Source organism: Condylostylus longicornis, unplaced genomic scaffold, assembly GCF_029603195.1.
Source record: "Condylostylus longicornis isolate FDR11 unplaced genomic scaffold, ASM2960319v2 ptg000003l, whole genome shotgun sequence".
Lineage (NCBI taxonomy): Eukaryota > Metazoa > Arthropoda > Insecta > Diptera > Dolichopodidae > Condylostylus > Condylostylus longicornis.
Genome location: NW_026577972.1, coordinates 725956 through 742424, shown reverse-complemented (window position 1 = coordinate 742424; position 16469 = coordinate 725956). Strand labels below are relative to the sequence as shown.

At 27.1% G+C, this 16469-nt stretch overlaps 2 protein-coding genes across 3 annotated transcripts; one reads left to right on the top strand and one right to left on the bottom strand.

Annotated features, from left to right (window-relative positions):
• Nucleotides 1-284: 284 nt before the first annotated feature.
• Nucleotides 285-6955, bottom strand: LOC129606508 (uncharacterized). Its single transcript, XM_055516857.1, has 2 exons — nt 6732-6955; nt 285-2454 (listed from the first exon to the last, which is right to left on the bottom strand). The coding sequence occupies exons 1-2, from the start codon at nt 6847-6849 to the stop codon at nt 1919-1921; spliced, it is 654 nt and encodes a 217-aa protein (XP_055372832.1). The 5' UTR covers nt 6850-6955; the 3' UTR covers nt 285-1918.
• Nucleotides 6956-7945: 990 nt separating this feature from the next.
• Nucleotides 7946-14575, top strand: LOC129605983 (metacaspase-2-like). Of its 2 annotated transcripts, XM_055516028.1 has the most exons (8): nt 7946-8806; nt 8873-8944; nt 9067-9276; nt 9343-9486; nt 9563-9703; nt 10149-11170; nt 11265-11546; nt 11624-14575. In XM_055516028.1, the coding sequence occupies exons 1-8, from the start codon at nt 8364-8366 to the stop codon at nt 14368-14370; spliced, it is 5061 nt and encodes a 1686-aa protein (XP_055372003.1). In that variant the 5' UTR covers nt 7946-8363; the 3' UTR covers nt 14371-14575. The 2 variants fall into 2 exon arrangements, with proteins under 2 accessions (XP_055372003.1, XP_055372009.1); XM_055516034.1 differs by lacking the exon at nt 9563-9703.
• Nucleotides 14576-16469: the final 1894 nt, after the last annotated feature.

Below are 16469 nucleotides of genomic sequence, written 5' to 3'. Positions count from 1 at the left end.
ATACATTTAGAATCAGTTCTACAATTTTGGTTTGTTATATATATTCAAAAAAACGTTTTTTTTTTCTTTCAAAAATGCTATTATTTCGATTACATAATCATTTTGTGAGCTCTTACTTCATGCAAGAAGGTTCAGATAAAAGTTATACATGGAAATAGCGAAACTATATTCAATTGGATACTGTAAACATGATTGTAAACTGTTTAATACTTTATTTTTTTTTTTGTTGGGAACTTTGCTTGTAGTACAAGTAAAAATAATAGCTTATCATATTATACTTGTAGTTAGAATTTAAATAATTTTTGTTTTATTAATGTTTTTCAATTTCTAAAGTTAACATAGTTTTTACATTCATTTAATACAAAATAAAAGAAATAAATAAATGAAGGGGTTAGAAGAATAAGGAGTTCAGTGAAATTTTTTTCAAAAATCGTTTTTTGGCAGCTTTAGTCTTTTCAAAACATTACACATCTTTTACAAAAACCCGTTTTTCGAAATATGTATCAAGTTTTACGGTATTTAGACAATAAAAAAAAGAGTTAAGTACACATTTTAATCTTTTGTTTATTAAATGAAGGCGTTAGGGATCACTTAACATACACGTACAATATAAATGTTTTCAGATAAAATGAGAAAAAAGTTTATTTCATAAAGGGGTTAAGTACGCATTTGACATTTTCATCCACAAACAATTCAATAAAAAAAAAACAAAATATTAGCAAAACTGGTTATCATATTTTAGAAGATTAAAGTGTTACTAGTGTTTGTTAAGTGTTATGAGGGCTAAAATTTTGCTATTATTGTTAATATTTTACTATTATTGTTTAATTAAGAAACTGTAAGTCAAATTTCTTATAATATGGGAACAATAGAATCAAGAGGAAAGCAAATGGTAAAACCGGTTTTGGAACAAGAAAAAGAAAAGAAGAAATCTATGGACAACGTTCATACTGAAGAAGCTCAATTTAGTATGTACACTTCACTAATCTACGAGTATTAGTGAAGAAAATATTAAAAATTTAAAAGTACAGTTCATTTTCATTTCAAATGAACATAAATAGTTCTATCAAAATATAATCGGAAGGAAACCTGAACTATAAATACTAGTGAGATATTTGATGAAATTAACGAATTAACAGAAAATTATTTCACATTTTTGTTTTTGTTTATTAATTTTAGTACCCACATGCACAGGTAGATATTATTATATCTGAATTGAAAAAGTGCTTTATTTAGTAATTTAACAAATATTATGTATTGATATTATACATATTTAATATTTTAATACCTAGTATAATATGGTATTAAAATATATAATAAATAATATATTGTGAAACCAATATTACTTTTTTCTTTTTCAATTAATTTAAAAGAAAATTACATATTTTATTAAGTTTGTAAGGTTTATTATGAACAAATATGACGAACTTTTTTTGTTGTTATTTTCTAAATTAAATTTTGTTTTTTATTTTTTTAATATTTGGAAAAATAATAAATAAAAAAATAATAAATAAATAAGTTAAAAATAAAACAAAAATTCAATTAACGCTTTTTAATTCTTCAACAGTTTGTTTTTTGTAAATTTTATTTGTGTAAAATTTCTAAATTCCACTTTTGCCTTTTCACAAAAATTCACAAAAATTTGAAATTACCCTATTTGAAAGTACTTTAAGAACAATATAAGATCTAAAAAATAAAAATTCTATGTTTCAAATAGGTAAAAAGTTGCAACGTTATTAAAATCAGAATATAAAAATGCGTTTTTCTCGAAATATTGAAAATGTTACTTAACTCCTTCTTCTTCTAACCCCTTCAAAAGTTAACCGGCAGAACAAAATAGGAATATATTTTCATTTTATATTTTTTTTTTCTTTTTTTATACTTTTTATACTGTAATTTTTTTATAAATTTAACTGCATTATGCTGCTTTACTTGGACTAATTTTTGGTTTCTCTACAGTTGATTTTGAACCCTTTTGGGTTTCTTCAATTCCTTCATCTAATTTTTTAACTCGACATTTACTAACACAATCAGTAAAAGCTTTTACTTCTTCAGAGCATTTTAATGGTTCATGGCGATTAGCACGGAAACACGCAATTAATTGAATTTTTAAATCTTGTAATAAAGATAGTTGTTGACTGGGATATAATTGAGAAGTGGCAAATCTTTTTTTTACATCTTCGATTGTAGCACTGTATTCATCTTCCATTATTTTATTTGTTTTATTCAAATTTTGCTCTAATTGGCCCATCCGCTTTTTCCAATAAGCATCAATTTGTTGAAGCTCTTGAACTTTTTGTCGGCGAGCTTCAATCACTGACATAGAAGGATCGATGTACACAACCGGTGGCGATTGTGATGGTGTTGTTTGAGGTAATGGTTGTGATGGAATAGGTGTCGGATTTTGGATAACATTAGATTGCTCAGATGATGCAGATGCTGACTTTTTTGATTCTAATTTAAAAAAAAGTATATTTATAAATGTTATGTTATACAATATTAAGACTATTTAATATTAAATAATTATGATAAAATTTCAAGAAAGTGAAGATAATTTGATCATAGTTTTGATTGCACGTTAATTAACAATTTTACAGAGACAAAATACAGAAAAAAATAGAGATTGCGTGCATTTCAAAATTGTGTATAATTTAACTAATGAATAAAAGAACTATATGTGTAAAATTGTGTATAATTGTGCTCATGAATAAAAAACTACATACAAAATGTAAAGAAAGTCTTTTCAAAATGAAAAAATTTTAAAAAATTTACTTTCAGTCTTTAATAAGTTCCATGGCATGCATTGATTTTGATTTTTTTTTGTAAATGTCAGTTTATTAATCCTTTATAGAACATAATTGCGTTAAAATAATTTTCCAATGGAGAAACTACAAAAGAAAAGGAACAAAAACGAAGAAGTTCGACATATTACAATGTAAATAAAGTCTTTTCAAAATTAGTTTTTTTAATCTAATCTTCTTTCGCCTGCATATCCATTAGCTGGACGTAAGCGAATCACATGTTATAGTTTTACTGTTGCTGATGTTAGTTTTGAATTTTTAAGAAATTAAGAAATTTGGGAAACTACTTCTTTGAACTGGTCTCGATCTTCCACAATGCGCATCAACTCGCCAATATTTTGTATACCGGTCCAGTTCCGTATATTACGCAGCCAGGAAAGTTGTTTTCGACCAACGCCCTTTCTGCCTTCAATTTTGCCTTGAATTATAAGTTGCAAAAGTTGATATTTTTCTCCGCGCATGACATTTCCGAAATATGAAGTCTTTTTTTTTCTTTATATTCCTTAGTAGTTCCCTTGTTTTTTGGACTCTTTGAAGGACTTCATTATTTGAAATGTGTTCCGTCCATGATATTCGGAGCATTTTTCTGTATGACCACATTTCAAAAGCCTCCAATTTGTTCATCAACGGAGCTCCCAAAATCCAACATTCCGCACCATAAAGAAGAACTGACCAAACATAGCATTTCAGAAATCGCAGTCGCTTACTTGATCAACCAAGGATTGAAGATCATTCATATTGTCGGCTATTAGGGTTGTGTCGTCTGCATATCGAATGTTGTTTATGTATTTGCCATTCACTTTTATCCCTGTTGGCATTGTTTCGATTGCCTCTTGAAAAATCGCTTCGGCGTAGATGTTAAATAAAAGCGGTGATAGTATACAACCCTGTCGAACTCCTTTTTTTATTTCCACTTCGTTTGTGATACCATCTTTTGTTCTAACGTGTGCACTTTGATGCCAGTATAAATTTTGTATGCATCGCATGTCTTTCTCATCAATAAGCATATTAGCTAATATGTCCATTAATTTGTTATGATTGACATTGTCAAACGCTTTTTCATAATCGATGAAACACAAAAATACGTCTTTCCTAACATTGCGACAATTTTGTACCAAGACTTGAATACTGTTCAATCTTTGAATCCAAACTGGGTTGTACCCATATTTTTTTCACATTTCTTATAGATTCGATTATGTAGTATTTTCAAGAATATTTTTAAAGCGTGACTCATCAGGCTTATCAAACGATGTTCATTGCATGTTTTGGCATTGTTCTTTTTTGGCAATGGTATGAAGGTGGATTTTAGCCAATCTGTAGGGAATTGTCCACTATCGTAAATATGATTAAATAATTTTTCCAGAATCATCAATTTCTCATCATCTATAAGTTTTATTATTTCAACCGGTAAATCATCTGGTCCAGCCGCTTTGTTATCTTTAGATAATTGTATAGCTTTTCGAACTTCATCTCGTGTTATAGATGGTCCCGTAAGTTGGCTACTTGACGAGTTGTTATTCGAAATATCAAGTCTATTGTGATCTGAGAATATCTCTTTAATGTATTTTGCCCAGAAATCTTTTCTTTCTTCGCTATCAACAATTATTTGGTTTCTATGATTTACCAAAATAGATGGATTTGATTTACGATATTGTCCCGATATTTCCTTTATTTTTCTATGAAGGCTGAAATCGTTGTGTGTACTTTGTATTTGTTCGATTTGTTCGCATTCATTCTTTAGCCAATTTGCTTTTGCCTTCCGACATTCCTTTCTAATTACTTTTTGCATTCGACGATATTCTGAAATATTTTTATTTTTGTGTGTTCTTCTTTCATCCATTAGTGATAAAATTGCTGTTGTCATCCATCTTTGTTTTGGAACAGATTTCTTTGTTCCAAGAATGTTCTTAGATGTGTCATATATATGTGAAATGTTAGATTTGATTTCATCATTTTTCAATTTGCCTACATCTAATTTTGACTGTTGCCGATTTCTTATTATTCTTGCTAATTTGATTTTAACATTAGCCTGCAATAAGTTGTGGTCTGATGGAACGTCAGCCCCCGGGTAAGTAGAAACCTTCATTATAGAAGTAGCAAATCTTTTGTTTATTAAGATAAAATCAATTTGATTTCGCACGATATTTCCAGCATTATCTTGCGGCGATTTCCAGGTGTAAAGTCTTCTAGGTGGTAAACGAAACTACATATTTGTAACTTTGAGTTTAAATTCTTCACAGAACTCTATTAGACAGTTACCTCTATCATTTCTTGTTCCTAAGCCAAGTGGACCTACTGTATCATTGACTCTTCCGGTACCAAATTTTGCGTTGAAGTCCCCCATTATAATAGTCATTTCATGCGGTTTCGTAAATTTTAGTAAACTTTCTATTTCACAGTAAAACCCTTCAATCTCGTCATCATCTTTTTCTGCCGTTGGTGCGTATATTTGAATTACATTTAGTTCTACAGGTTTGGCGTTAATTTTTAATAGCATTGCTCTGTCTGAGAGTGGTATAAAGTTTGTTACACATTTGGCCAGATGTTCTGTGACTATTATACCGACACCATTCCGATGACTAGGAGAATTATTGCCAGAGTAGTAAAATTTTACGCCCTGTGCCGAACATTCACCACCGTTTGGCCACCATGTTTCGCAAATTCCCATAATATCTATTTTTAATCTTTGCATTTCCTGAATTGTGTTCGCAAATTTACCTGGTTCATACAAACTATTAACGTTCCAGGTACCTATTCTTAATCTATTTTTTGTTTTTCCTCCGGGTATTTGCAACAATTTGTTGTTTGGAGCCTGTAACGGATTTCCTCACACTAGTTGATCCTTGCTTGTAATATAGCATAATTTTAATTTCATCACAGAATATAACATCGTTGCAGTAACGTTCCAGTTCATCCTTATAAGTTTCGGCAAAACAAATATTATACCAATCGTTAAATTTGGAAAATTATCCGTAATGTTTTTGAGTTGTATATGTTGTCACGGGGTGTTGCACTTTTTTTTTAAAGATGGTCATATAGATAAGTAACAATACTAGACATTTTAAAAACGAACCTGGTAAACAAAGTCGAAAAATTTGATCTTGTTGGTTATTATAAATTTTATTGGTATAACCGCTTGTACCATAAATCTTATTTGGTAAGAAGCTGTTTGCTTCATGACTGCCCAAAAGTGTTCGAAAAACTCCCTCAAAGTCCAGACCTCAATCCAATTGAGAATTTTTGGGCCCACTTTGGATTTTAGTATACTTAAAATTTGGCCATAAATATACTAAAATCCAAAAGTGACCTTATAGAAGAATTGTCCAAAATTTCGGATTAAATTGATATGGAAAGATTGACTACTTCTATGATACGATGACTTTGGGCTGTTCCAAATCTACGGGCTACCGCATAAAGTATTAAATTTAACAATTGTAGCTGCATTTTATTTTTTTGCGTAATATTAGATTAAAAAAACTAATGTTGAAAAAACTTTATTTACATTGTAATATGTCGAACTTCTTCGTTTTTGTTCCTTTTCTTTTGTAGCTTCTCCATTAGAAAATTATTTGAACGCAATTATGTTCTATAAAGGATTAATACAAAAAAAAAAACATTTACAAAAGGACATTTACAAAAAAAAATCAAAATCAATGCATGCCATGGAACTTATTAAAGACTGAAAGTAAATTTTTTAAAATTTTTTCATTTTGAAAAGACTTTCCTTACATTTTGTATGTAAATATTAAGTCCATAGGATGGATAGAATTTAATGATTTGGTTTTAAATCATGAATTGTAGATAAAATTAAATTCAAAATTTCTTAAAAAATTATTCTGTGAATTAATTAAATAAAAATATTTCCTGTTTTTATGTTATTCCTAGTTGCATAATCAAATTTAGTTATCCATTTTTTAGTGGAATACTAACCTTTTGTCAAACCAATTTTAAGACGCTTTACAACATCTTCAGAAACTTCTACAACACCGATTGGCATCTGATTATCCATGTTTACTGAGCGCGGATGGCCTGAATGACTTACTCCCATATCAAAAAATTAATTCTTAAAATATTTACATTCAAATTTGAAAACTTTCCGCATACGAAAAATATTTTAATACAACACGGATTCAAAATAATGTTATCTGCCAAAAATAAGTTGTCAATTTTGTTGTTGTTGTTTTTATTACGACATTGACGTTAAACCCAGTAAACCACCCTTTAAAAAAATTAGTATGATCTCAGAGAAATTTTGTACCACAGTCGTGTCGATTGATTGTGTCAATCGAGAAAGTATATTAAATTTTTTACAAATATTTTTGTTTATTTTCAGTTTATTTCTAGTTAGTCTAACCATAAAATATTATTATAGAACAAATTTTTCTCATAAAACATTCTCTTGACCCTTTTTTAACTACTTAAATGTAGAAATTTAAAAAAATGAAAAAAATTAAAACTTTACCATTAATAAGATATTATACTTACATTATTTTATATCACTTGTAACGAATATTTTTCACAAAATATATGAAACTATTATATCTTTTTTTTAAATTATGTTGAAAACCGAACGAGACAAATTTTCCGCGACGAACTCTCAGAATTCATATAATAATACTCATATTTAAAGATTTCTACCCAGAATCATGCGAATAGAAAGAAACTGGTAGATTTTCTCAAATTTGAAAAAAAAACAAAAATCAAATTCAAAAAAAAAGTTTGTACTATTGGTTTTCTTGTAATGTAGCAAAAGTTCGCCAGCTGAGAACTGTTACTGGTCCGGGCCTGTATTTCTATTAGCCGTGATACATATTGAACAATTAATAAACTTTCAGTTGAGTTATGTTTTATTCCTTATGTATAACACTTACGATTTGACAAATTTTTTCGGTGTAGAAATAGAACTTGGTAAAAAATATTGACGAAAATAGAACCAATTTCCATTTTTTCGTCAATTTAAGTTTTATGAAAATGATTGATGTTAACTGTTTCCAAGGTTAATCTTTATCAATCTCAATCATGATTGTCAATATTTGATTTACATGTAAACGCTGACTTAAATAAAAAGATTTGTTTATAGGGATGAGTTATTGCTTTAAATGTCATTTTAGTGGTTTGCTCAAATTATATTGAAAAAAGTCGAAATATGTTTTATAAACCAAAGGGAAAGGGAAAGAAAGAAAAAAATATTGTGTGTGAAGGATAACAACATCAACTTAATAGTTTATAAATAAAGATAAAATCTTGAAATTATTTAAAAGGAATAATATAAAATTAAGTGCTATTTTAGAATCGTAAAAATATTTAGTTTTTTTGTATATAAAGAATATAAAAAATTCTACATGTTTAGAAAAAAGCATATACTAAAAAATAATGAAAATAAAATCCCTAACTATAAGTCTATTATGTATATAGAAAAAACTTCAAATAGATTTTCAGTTCAATATTTGATAAGAAACGAAAAAGCCAATAAATGTCTGCTATTTGAAAACTTAAAAAAAATAATTTTCAAAATATTTGTAAGAAACCAAAATCATCTACAACAACAAAAGGGAGGTTGCAATGATTCGGGAAACAAGTTTATTTTCTTATTCTAATTTGAAAAATATCAACTTTCAACTGATTTACATATTAATTATTAATATAAATTTTAATCATTGTGTTAACTTTTCATTATCAACAAATATTTTGCTTAACTCTTTAAATCAATACAATCAAAATCTGACACTAAATAATACACATTTTATAAATTATGATGAAAAAACTTATTATAATGATAACAATAAAAATTCTAATCAAAATGATTTCGAGAAGCGGTATAAAAGAAATTCATTAATAAAAACAGAAAGAACAATATCCAAATTATTTGAAGTAAATCCAATAATAACCAATAATAATTATGAGAGTACATGTCCTGAACAATGTTCGTGTCTAGGTGACTATTTTGAATGTAAAAAACTTAATTTAAAAAATTTACCAACATTTCCAAGTTGGATACGAGAATTGTAAGCATATTATTTCAATAACAACATTATATAGTTATTTTTCATTGATATAAAATATTTTTGCAGAGATTTAAGTGGCAATAAACTGGATGATACAATAACTGATTCAATTGATAATTTAAGTCATCTTACTAAACTGTGAGTGTTGCACTTTATAAGTATAGTTCATTTGGCCTATACTAATAACATTCTTTAGTGCATTAAAATAAAAAAATATTTAAAAAATTAAATTAACTTTTTATTTTTTTTTGCATTTTTAGTTCATTAAGGAAGAATCATTTACGGAAAATGCCTGTTTTCCAAAATTTATTTACATTAGAAGAACTCATTTTATCTAACAATAAAATACAAGCCATTACCACAGAGTCTATGTTATCGTTACCTAATTTAAGAATATTGGATTTGAGTCGAAATGAGATCAGCATTATTCTGCCAAATTCATTCCCAGTAAAAAATTCTTTGGAACAATTGTAATATTGAATAAATAAAACAACTTTTGTATATATATAAGTAAATTTCTGTTCTGTTTTTTTTAGAAATTTAAATTCAAATAAAATTGTCACATTAGATGTACATTCATTCAGTACCTTAACCTCACTAATTGAATTACAAATAAATCGTAATGGATTGGATAATTTACCTAATAATATATTTAAAAATTTGAAAAACTTAAAAAAATTGTAAGATATTTAATGAAATAATTAAAACATTTCTTATTATATACAATTTTTGTAAAAGTATTTATTTTTTTTTTAGATATTTAAACGATAATAACATAAATATAACATATTCTGTTTTTAAAGGGCTTGATAAACTAAAAGTAATTAAATTTAAATCAAATAAATTGAACAATTTATCTGACGGTGTATTTTATGCGTTGAAATCAATTGAAACAATGTAAGACTTTTTGGAATTTTATTCTAAATTCAATATTTTATTTATTTATTTATTCATTTTATCTCAAAAAGAGATGTATAGCATTTAGGGTATCGTCTTTTAAAATAGATATACAAACATTTGATAAAAAAATATTTTAAATTTATACATATTTTTTTTTACTTTATACTTATAATAAAATATATTGAAAAGGTTATTACACATTAATTTAATTTTATATTAATTTGCTAGATATTTCTAGAAGCGAATATTGATTGACTCTTAATATATCTATTGATCAAGCACTGTAATTTTAAAGTCAAATATATGTATATAGTAGAAATGTTATTAACAGTTGATATGAACATATTTTCGACGATTTATCTAATTGGCAGCTATTATACTAAATATATTATTTATTTAAAATTATTTAATTAAAAATTTATATATTTGCATATAATTTCAGTGAATTAGATTCAAATTTAATTCGCGTAGTGGGAAAACAAGGATTCTATAACATAGCAACATTGAATTCACTTAATTTATCAAACAATTCCATTGCGACAATTGATTTAGATATATTTGAATTTACACAAAATATAATATTTTTGGATTTATCGAAAAATCAAATCAGTGATATAAAACCTCAACATTTTAGTTGCCTAAAAAAATTGCAACAACTAAATTTATCAAGCAATAATTTATATTATTTGAATGAATTAATATTTCAGTGTACAATTAATTTGCAATCACTTGACCTAAGTAATAATAAATTATCTGCAGTAATTGAAGATAATATTGGTGGTACGTTCAAATTTTTAAAAAATTTGAAAACATTAAATTTGTATAATAATAACATAAGAATAATAAATCAAAAAGCATTTAATGGATTACAAAATTTACAAGAATTAAATTTAAACGGGAATAATATAAGTACAATTTATTATGACACTTTTGATATACTTAATAATATTAATAAATTAATTATAAAAACAGATAAATTTATATGTGATTGTAATATGCAAACATTTTATAAATGGCTAAAAAATTTTCTTAATAAATTTACACAAAATAATAACAAAATTGATATTAAATGCGATTATCCAACATATTTAAATGGTAAAAATATCATTTATTTAAAATTGAATCAATTAGTATGTAATGAATCAACAAAACCTCGTTTAATAAATGAACCGAACAATCAAGTAATAACTAAAGGTAAAAATGTAACATTTAAATGTGAAGCAGTTTCAATGTCCTCAGCAAAAAGTTATATAGAAATTTTATGGAGGAAAGATAATACCGATTTGCAATCGAATCAAACTTATATTGAAACCAAAATTGCGTTTGAGAATGATAAAATTTTTGCAACTGGTTATTTACATTTAATTAATGCATCGCATATACAACATTCGGGACGTTATCAATGTATAGTACGAAACAATTTTGGCACAATATACTCCCAAAAATTCAAAATAACAGTTTCATGTAAGTATAAATAAAATTTTCTTTATTATTATTTATTTTAATAAAAATATAATAAAAAATTAATGTGTTCATATATGGTTTTTTTCTTAAAAAGCTTTCCCGAATTTCTTGAAAATACCGTACAATGTTACTATAAATTCTGGTGATACAGCTCGTTTAGAGTGTAAAGCCATCGGCGAACCTAAACCAGAAATATCATGGCAAAAAGACGGAGGAAATGATTTTCCAGCTGCAAGAGAACGGCGAATGCACGTGGTGCAAGCTGAGGACGCGTTTTTTATTGTTAATGCAAAAGTCCTTGATATGGGTGTGTATACATGCACAGCCGATAATCCCGCGGGAATTATATCTGCAAACGCCACTGTAATTGTAAATGGTAAATTAAAACAATTTATGTTTTGAATTTTATTATATTTTATTTTAATTTTCGTTTGTTTTGAATTTTATAAACAGAACCACCATACCTTTTGCAAAATTTTCCTATAAGGAAAGAAATCATATTGGGGCATTCTTTTGTTGTAGAATGTTTATGTAATGGAACACCAAAACCAAATGTAGTATGGTATAAAGATGATAAGTTAATTAAGCCAACAAGTAGATATACATACACATCCAATAATCAGTTGTTGATTATTACATCATCAAAATTAAATGATTCGGGCTTATATAAATGTAAAGTTTATAATGAATTTGGAACTAAATATGGTGTAAATAATATTATTGTAAAGAATACTATAAATCATAACTCTGATAATATTATTAATATTGAAGAAATGATCGGTATTATTATGATAACAGTTATCTGTTGTGCAATCGGCACATCAGTAATATGGGTTGTTATTATTTATCAAGCTAAAAAGGCAATTCAGACAAATCCAGTTTCAACAAGTAATGAAAATTCAATAGCTACGAATAATAATTTACATAGCAACAGTAATATGAACAATACTAATAATAATATTAATAATATTAATCACTATAATAACAATCATTATAGTAATTATTGTAATAATAACAGAAATAATAATAGTAATAATAACAATAATAATAATAGCAACAGTATTAATAACAATGGAAGTAATGGCAATAATAATATAAATTGTAATAATATTAATAATAACGACAACAATAATAGAAATGATGTACCAATAACAATAGGTATTACGTCTTCTTCCAGCATTTTACAAAATGCAGATGATGAAATTTTAAATTGCTATGATGATGTACTTAATATCTCTAACAAATCAACATTAAACAATTATAATATTTCATGTCAAGCAAAATTGAATACTGATATTATAGATATTAATAAAAAAAAATATAAGTATTTTGATCCAGGATTTATGAAGCAACCCGAAAGACAAGAAAATCACGCTTTTTCACTTCAATTAAAAAACGATTCGCAAATTTCTATTTTTAATAATAGTGAAACATTAGATATTAATGAAATTCAATTGAATGAAAATGATAAAAATGATTCATTAGAATCAATTAGCAATGAATCAATTCCACTAAATGAATTAAATGTAAATTTTTTACGACAAAATAATTATAAAACCACTTATAAATTACAAAAATATTTAAAAAGAAAAAATTCAAATGAGTTTTATAGATTATCTAAAAGTCATGATACTATATACAATTGTGATAATAATAATTCATTTTTAGATAATATATCTCAAATACAACTAAATTGTATACAAATGAAATCAAATTCTATAAGTAAAGACTCCGGCACCGGAACGTTTGAAACCATAAATTCGTATGATAAAATAAAAATTAATCTTAATAAAAAAACCCTTAGTTCATATAGTAATAATAACAGTTTCAATAAATTTGATTCACAGTTTGAGGCAAAATCAAATTATTCTTTGGTACAACAAATAAAAGAGGATCAAAATGAGTCTCAACGAAAAAACAAAAATATTAAACTAAATTCTAATATTAAAAATTACAAAAAATTTGAATTAGAATCAAGTATTAATAACGACTTATTAAATCGATTTATTATAAATAATAATAAAGATATTAAATTTAAATCAATATCAAGTTCTTCGATTAACTTTGAAGAAAAAAACGTGATATATAAAAATGATTCAGTATATCCATCATCATTATCATTAAATTGCTCTAAAGATGATAGTATTATATCTAATTATAATTATAATATTTATGATGGAGTGTCTTCATTACCTTTAAAAAAAAATTCATGGAGGAAAAAAGTTAATCGTACAGAAAATATTGAGGAAAATCATTATAATAATACATTGTTAAAAAATTTGGATTTTAAACTAGAAACTACCAACATAGAAGTTGGAAATGATGATAATAAAAAAAATGGTATATTTAATATAAAAAATAAAAGTAATGTAAATAAACTTAAAGTGATGCCGGCATCATTATTATCATCAAACTCAATGCCGATATTGCCATCATCTTTATCACCATTATCAATTTCCACTTCGACTCATTTAAAACGAAGACAGCTTTTCTATAATTTAGGCAATAGTGATGAAAATTGTTCAAATTTAATTAATAATACCGTCCATAGGAATGGAGAAAATTTTAATAATGATAGGTGTAATAATAACAGAGTTAAAAAAGGAAGAAAATATAATTTTAGTAAAAAAAGATTGAGTAGTATTAATCATAAAAATAAAAATTATTATAATGATGATAATTTAAGCAATTATAATTTAAATGAAAATAATAATTTATTATCATTCCCATCATCATCAGAAAATTCTAAATTTAATGATGTTAATGATGACTTTAACTATTATAGTAAATATAATCGTAATATTGGTAACGATATTATCAATGATGATAATGAAAATAATATTAGTGAAAATTTAAATATAATATTAGAAAATTATCCGCCAAATGACTTAGACAAAAATAATGACAAATCATTATTATTACGTAAAAATAATTTTTTAATTCCTTTATTAAAAAATAAAAGATATGTAGAAAATAAGAGCAATAAACTAAAAAATGTAACAAAATCGTATATGAATAACTATAATTCAATAATGTTAATACCATCAACAACGACTGCAACAAATGTAGCAGCAACAGATTCTGCTGCAACATCGATAGAATCATCAATTACATTGTCACGAAATGGCAATCCAACATTCTTATCGTCATCTTCGTCTTCGTCATCATTACTTTCACCAACACAAGAAATTTCAATATAAATCTGAGCTATTTTTTTTTTCTTTTTACCAGTGTTTAAAATCATAAATAAAATTTTAATTTGAAAATTAATAATGAACTTTGTAATGTAAAAATCTGTATATGTAGTTATGAAAAATGTGGAAATGATATAATATTTTTATATTGGATAAGTATTTTTGTTTTTTTTTTTTACCAGAAAAATTAAAGATTTGTACTAAAATTTAATTTTTGTGTATTAATATTTTATTTTTAGGAATTGAACTAATTACAAGCGCTAATTATTTAGTTAAAAAAACAAGCATCATCAATTAATTAGAACGTTGTTTAATTGAAAATTGGAGTATGGGGTCGTTAAGAAATGAGTAGTTAAAATCAATGGCGAAAGTTTAAAAAATTTTCTAGCTCTCTCATTAAGTTCATTAATAAAATGATCATATATAATATTACCCAATAACAATGGCTTAGGTGTCGTAAAATGTTTCAATCAAATGAAAATGATTTTTAATATAAATTAAAATTACAGTAAATGTCTTATCTGAATGTTTTCACAGTCGATTTATATCTCGTTATATTTTAAATAAAATGCCAGGTCAGCAGCAATAATGTGAGGAAAATTAAATATTTTTAATTTTCTGAAATTTATACTCGTATATCGTTCATGATCGCTTATTATTTTAATTAATTTTTTAACCTTTAACTTTCTAGCTTTTTCTTTGATCTTTAAGTTTATTACTATCATGGTTATGATAGTTAAATTCATTTAGGAGGTGTACGCTTTCAAAAATTTTTAAATTTTTTACCTTTGGTGAACCTTAGTCGTTTAAGAACACAGTTTGGCTTAAAGTGATTGAACAAAAATTTTATGTCTCATAATAGACTATCATAATGTCACAAAATATGAAGCCATTATCTAAAGTCAAAATACGAAAAGCTCCAAAATTTTTTTTTCTCATCAGTTTAAAATTTGATGTGAGATTTCGATTCAAAATCAGATTCAAATTCAATCATAGATTTAATTATAAAGGGTTTAAGTTCTTGAATTTTAGTGTTAGCAGGCAAAATACCAAAGTGAGTAGAATTAGTAAAACTTTCGGGAACAATTTAATAAACTTTTAGTTACTTTACTTTAAAAAATTTTTTAGTGTTTTAGGAAGGGCTTTCCAAAAAGTATTACTAGCGGGTTGGGCCTGATAGCACCATGACCGAGAGCGAAAAGCAGCTGATGGCCTCAACGCGCTTTCCTGACTTGGAGGTTTTTCGGAATAACTTGAATGCGTTCATTGAACCAAGGGCACCTCGGCACAGGAGAGATGACTGGCAACCGTCTCGCACAATCTTCACGGAATGTGGGCTTTGTTTTCTTACAGGCTTTTTAAATGTCAAGGTGATGACGTGCTTTTGCAAAGGGGTTTTCAACATGTCGTTAGGGCGTTGTTGGAAATTTTTCGTTTAAAATTTGGAATGGAAGGTGGCTAAAGTGACGTCATTCCGAAGGCAGGTGCGCCACCAAGCAATCACCCAAGGTGTTTCCGTCCCATTAGCCTTACCTGTTTCTTAATGAAAGAAATTAAAAAGGATGCCTATCAATCAGGGAAATCTACTATACTCGTTCTGCTCACTGGACGTTCGGGAGGTAGCAGTTGGCTGCTTTCTTGATATTGAGGGTGTATTAGCCCCAGGATAGCACAGTGTCTATATGCGGTCCTTACTAGGCCCATCGTCACCTACACATCGATCGTATGGTGCGGCAAACCTCAGCAGGCGGGTGTGCGGCGCAAGCTGGAAAAGCTTTAGAAGTTGGCTTGCTTGGGAGTTACCGGGGCAATTCGAACGGCATTGGAGATATTGATCGGGTTGGACTGCATCTCTACATAGGGAAGGAAGCTCAGCTAATGACTGAATCACAGAGATTTTATTGAGAGCGACCCGAATCTGGGAATAACCATGTAGAATTCCTGTCTGCAACGGTACAATTTCGACAAAGGGTTCCGATTACCGATCGATGGACGTGGGGTCGGAGTGGCCCTATACTTGAATCGGGTTCAAGCATGTGGTACGCGGTCGGGTCCAAAAAGGAGTCGGGTGCTTGTTCGGGAGTATATGGTGTCCGCCCGGACAC

Bases quoted from the DNA above. Each gene is read 5' to 3' on its own strand.
- LOC129606508 (XM_055516857.1), bottom strand. From the start codon at position 6,849: ATGGGAGTAAGTCATTCAGGCCATCCGCGCTCAGTAAACATGGATAAT. The intron at 2,455-6,731 runs GTTAGTATTCCA...TTTTTAAATTAG, and splicing joins TAAAATTGGTTTGACAAAAG to AATCAAAAAAGTCAGCATCT.
- LOC129605983 (XM_055516028.1), top strand. From the start codon at position 8,364: ATGATTCGGGAAACAAGTTTATTTTCTTATTCTAATTTGAAAAATATC. The intron at 8,945-9,066 runs GTGAGTGTTGCA...TTGCATTTTTAG, and splicing joins TTAAGTCATCTTACTAAACT to TTCATTAAGGAAGAATCATT. The intron at 9,704-10,148 runs GTAAGACTTTTT...ATATAATTTCAG, and splicing joins TTGAAATCAATTGAAACAAT to TGAATTAGATTCAAATTTAA.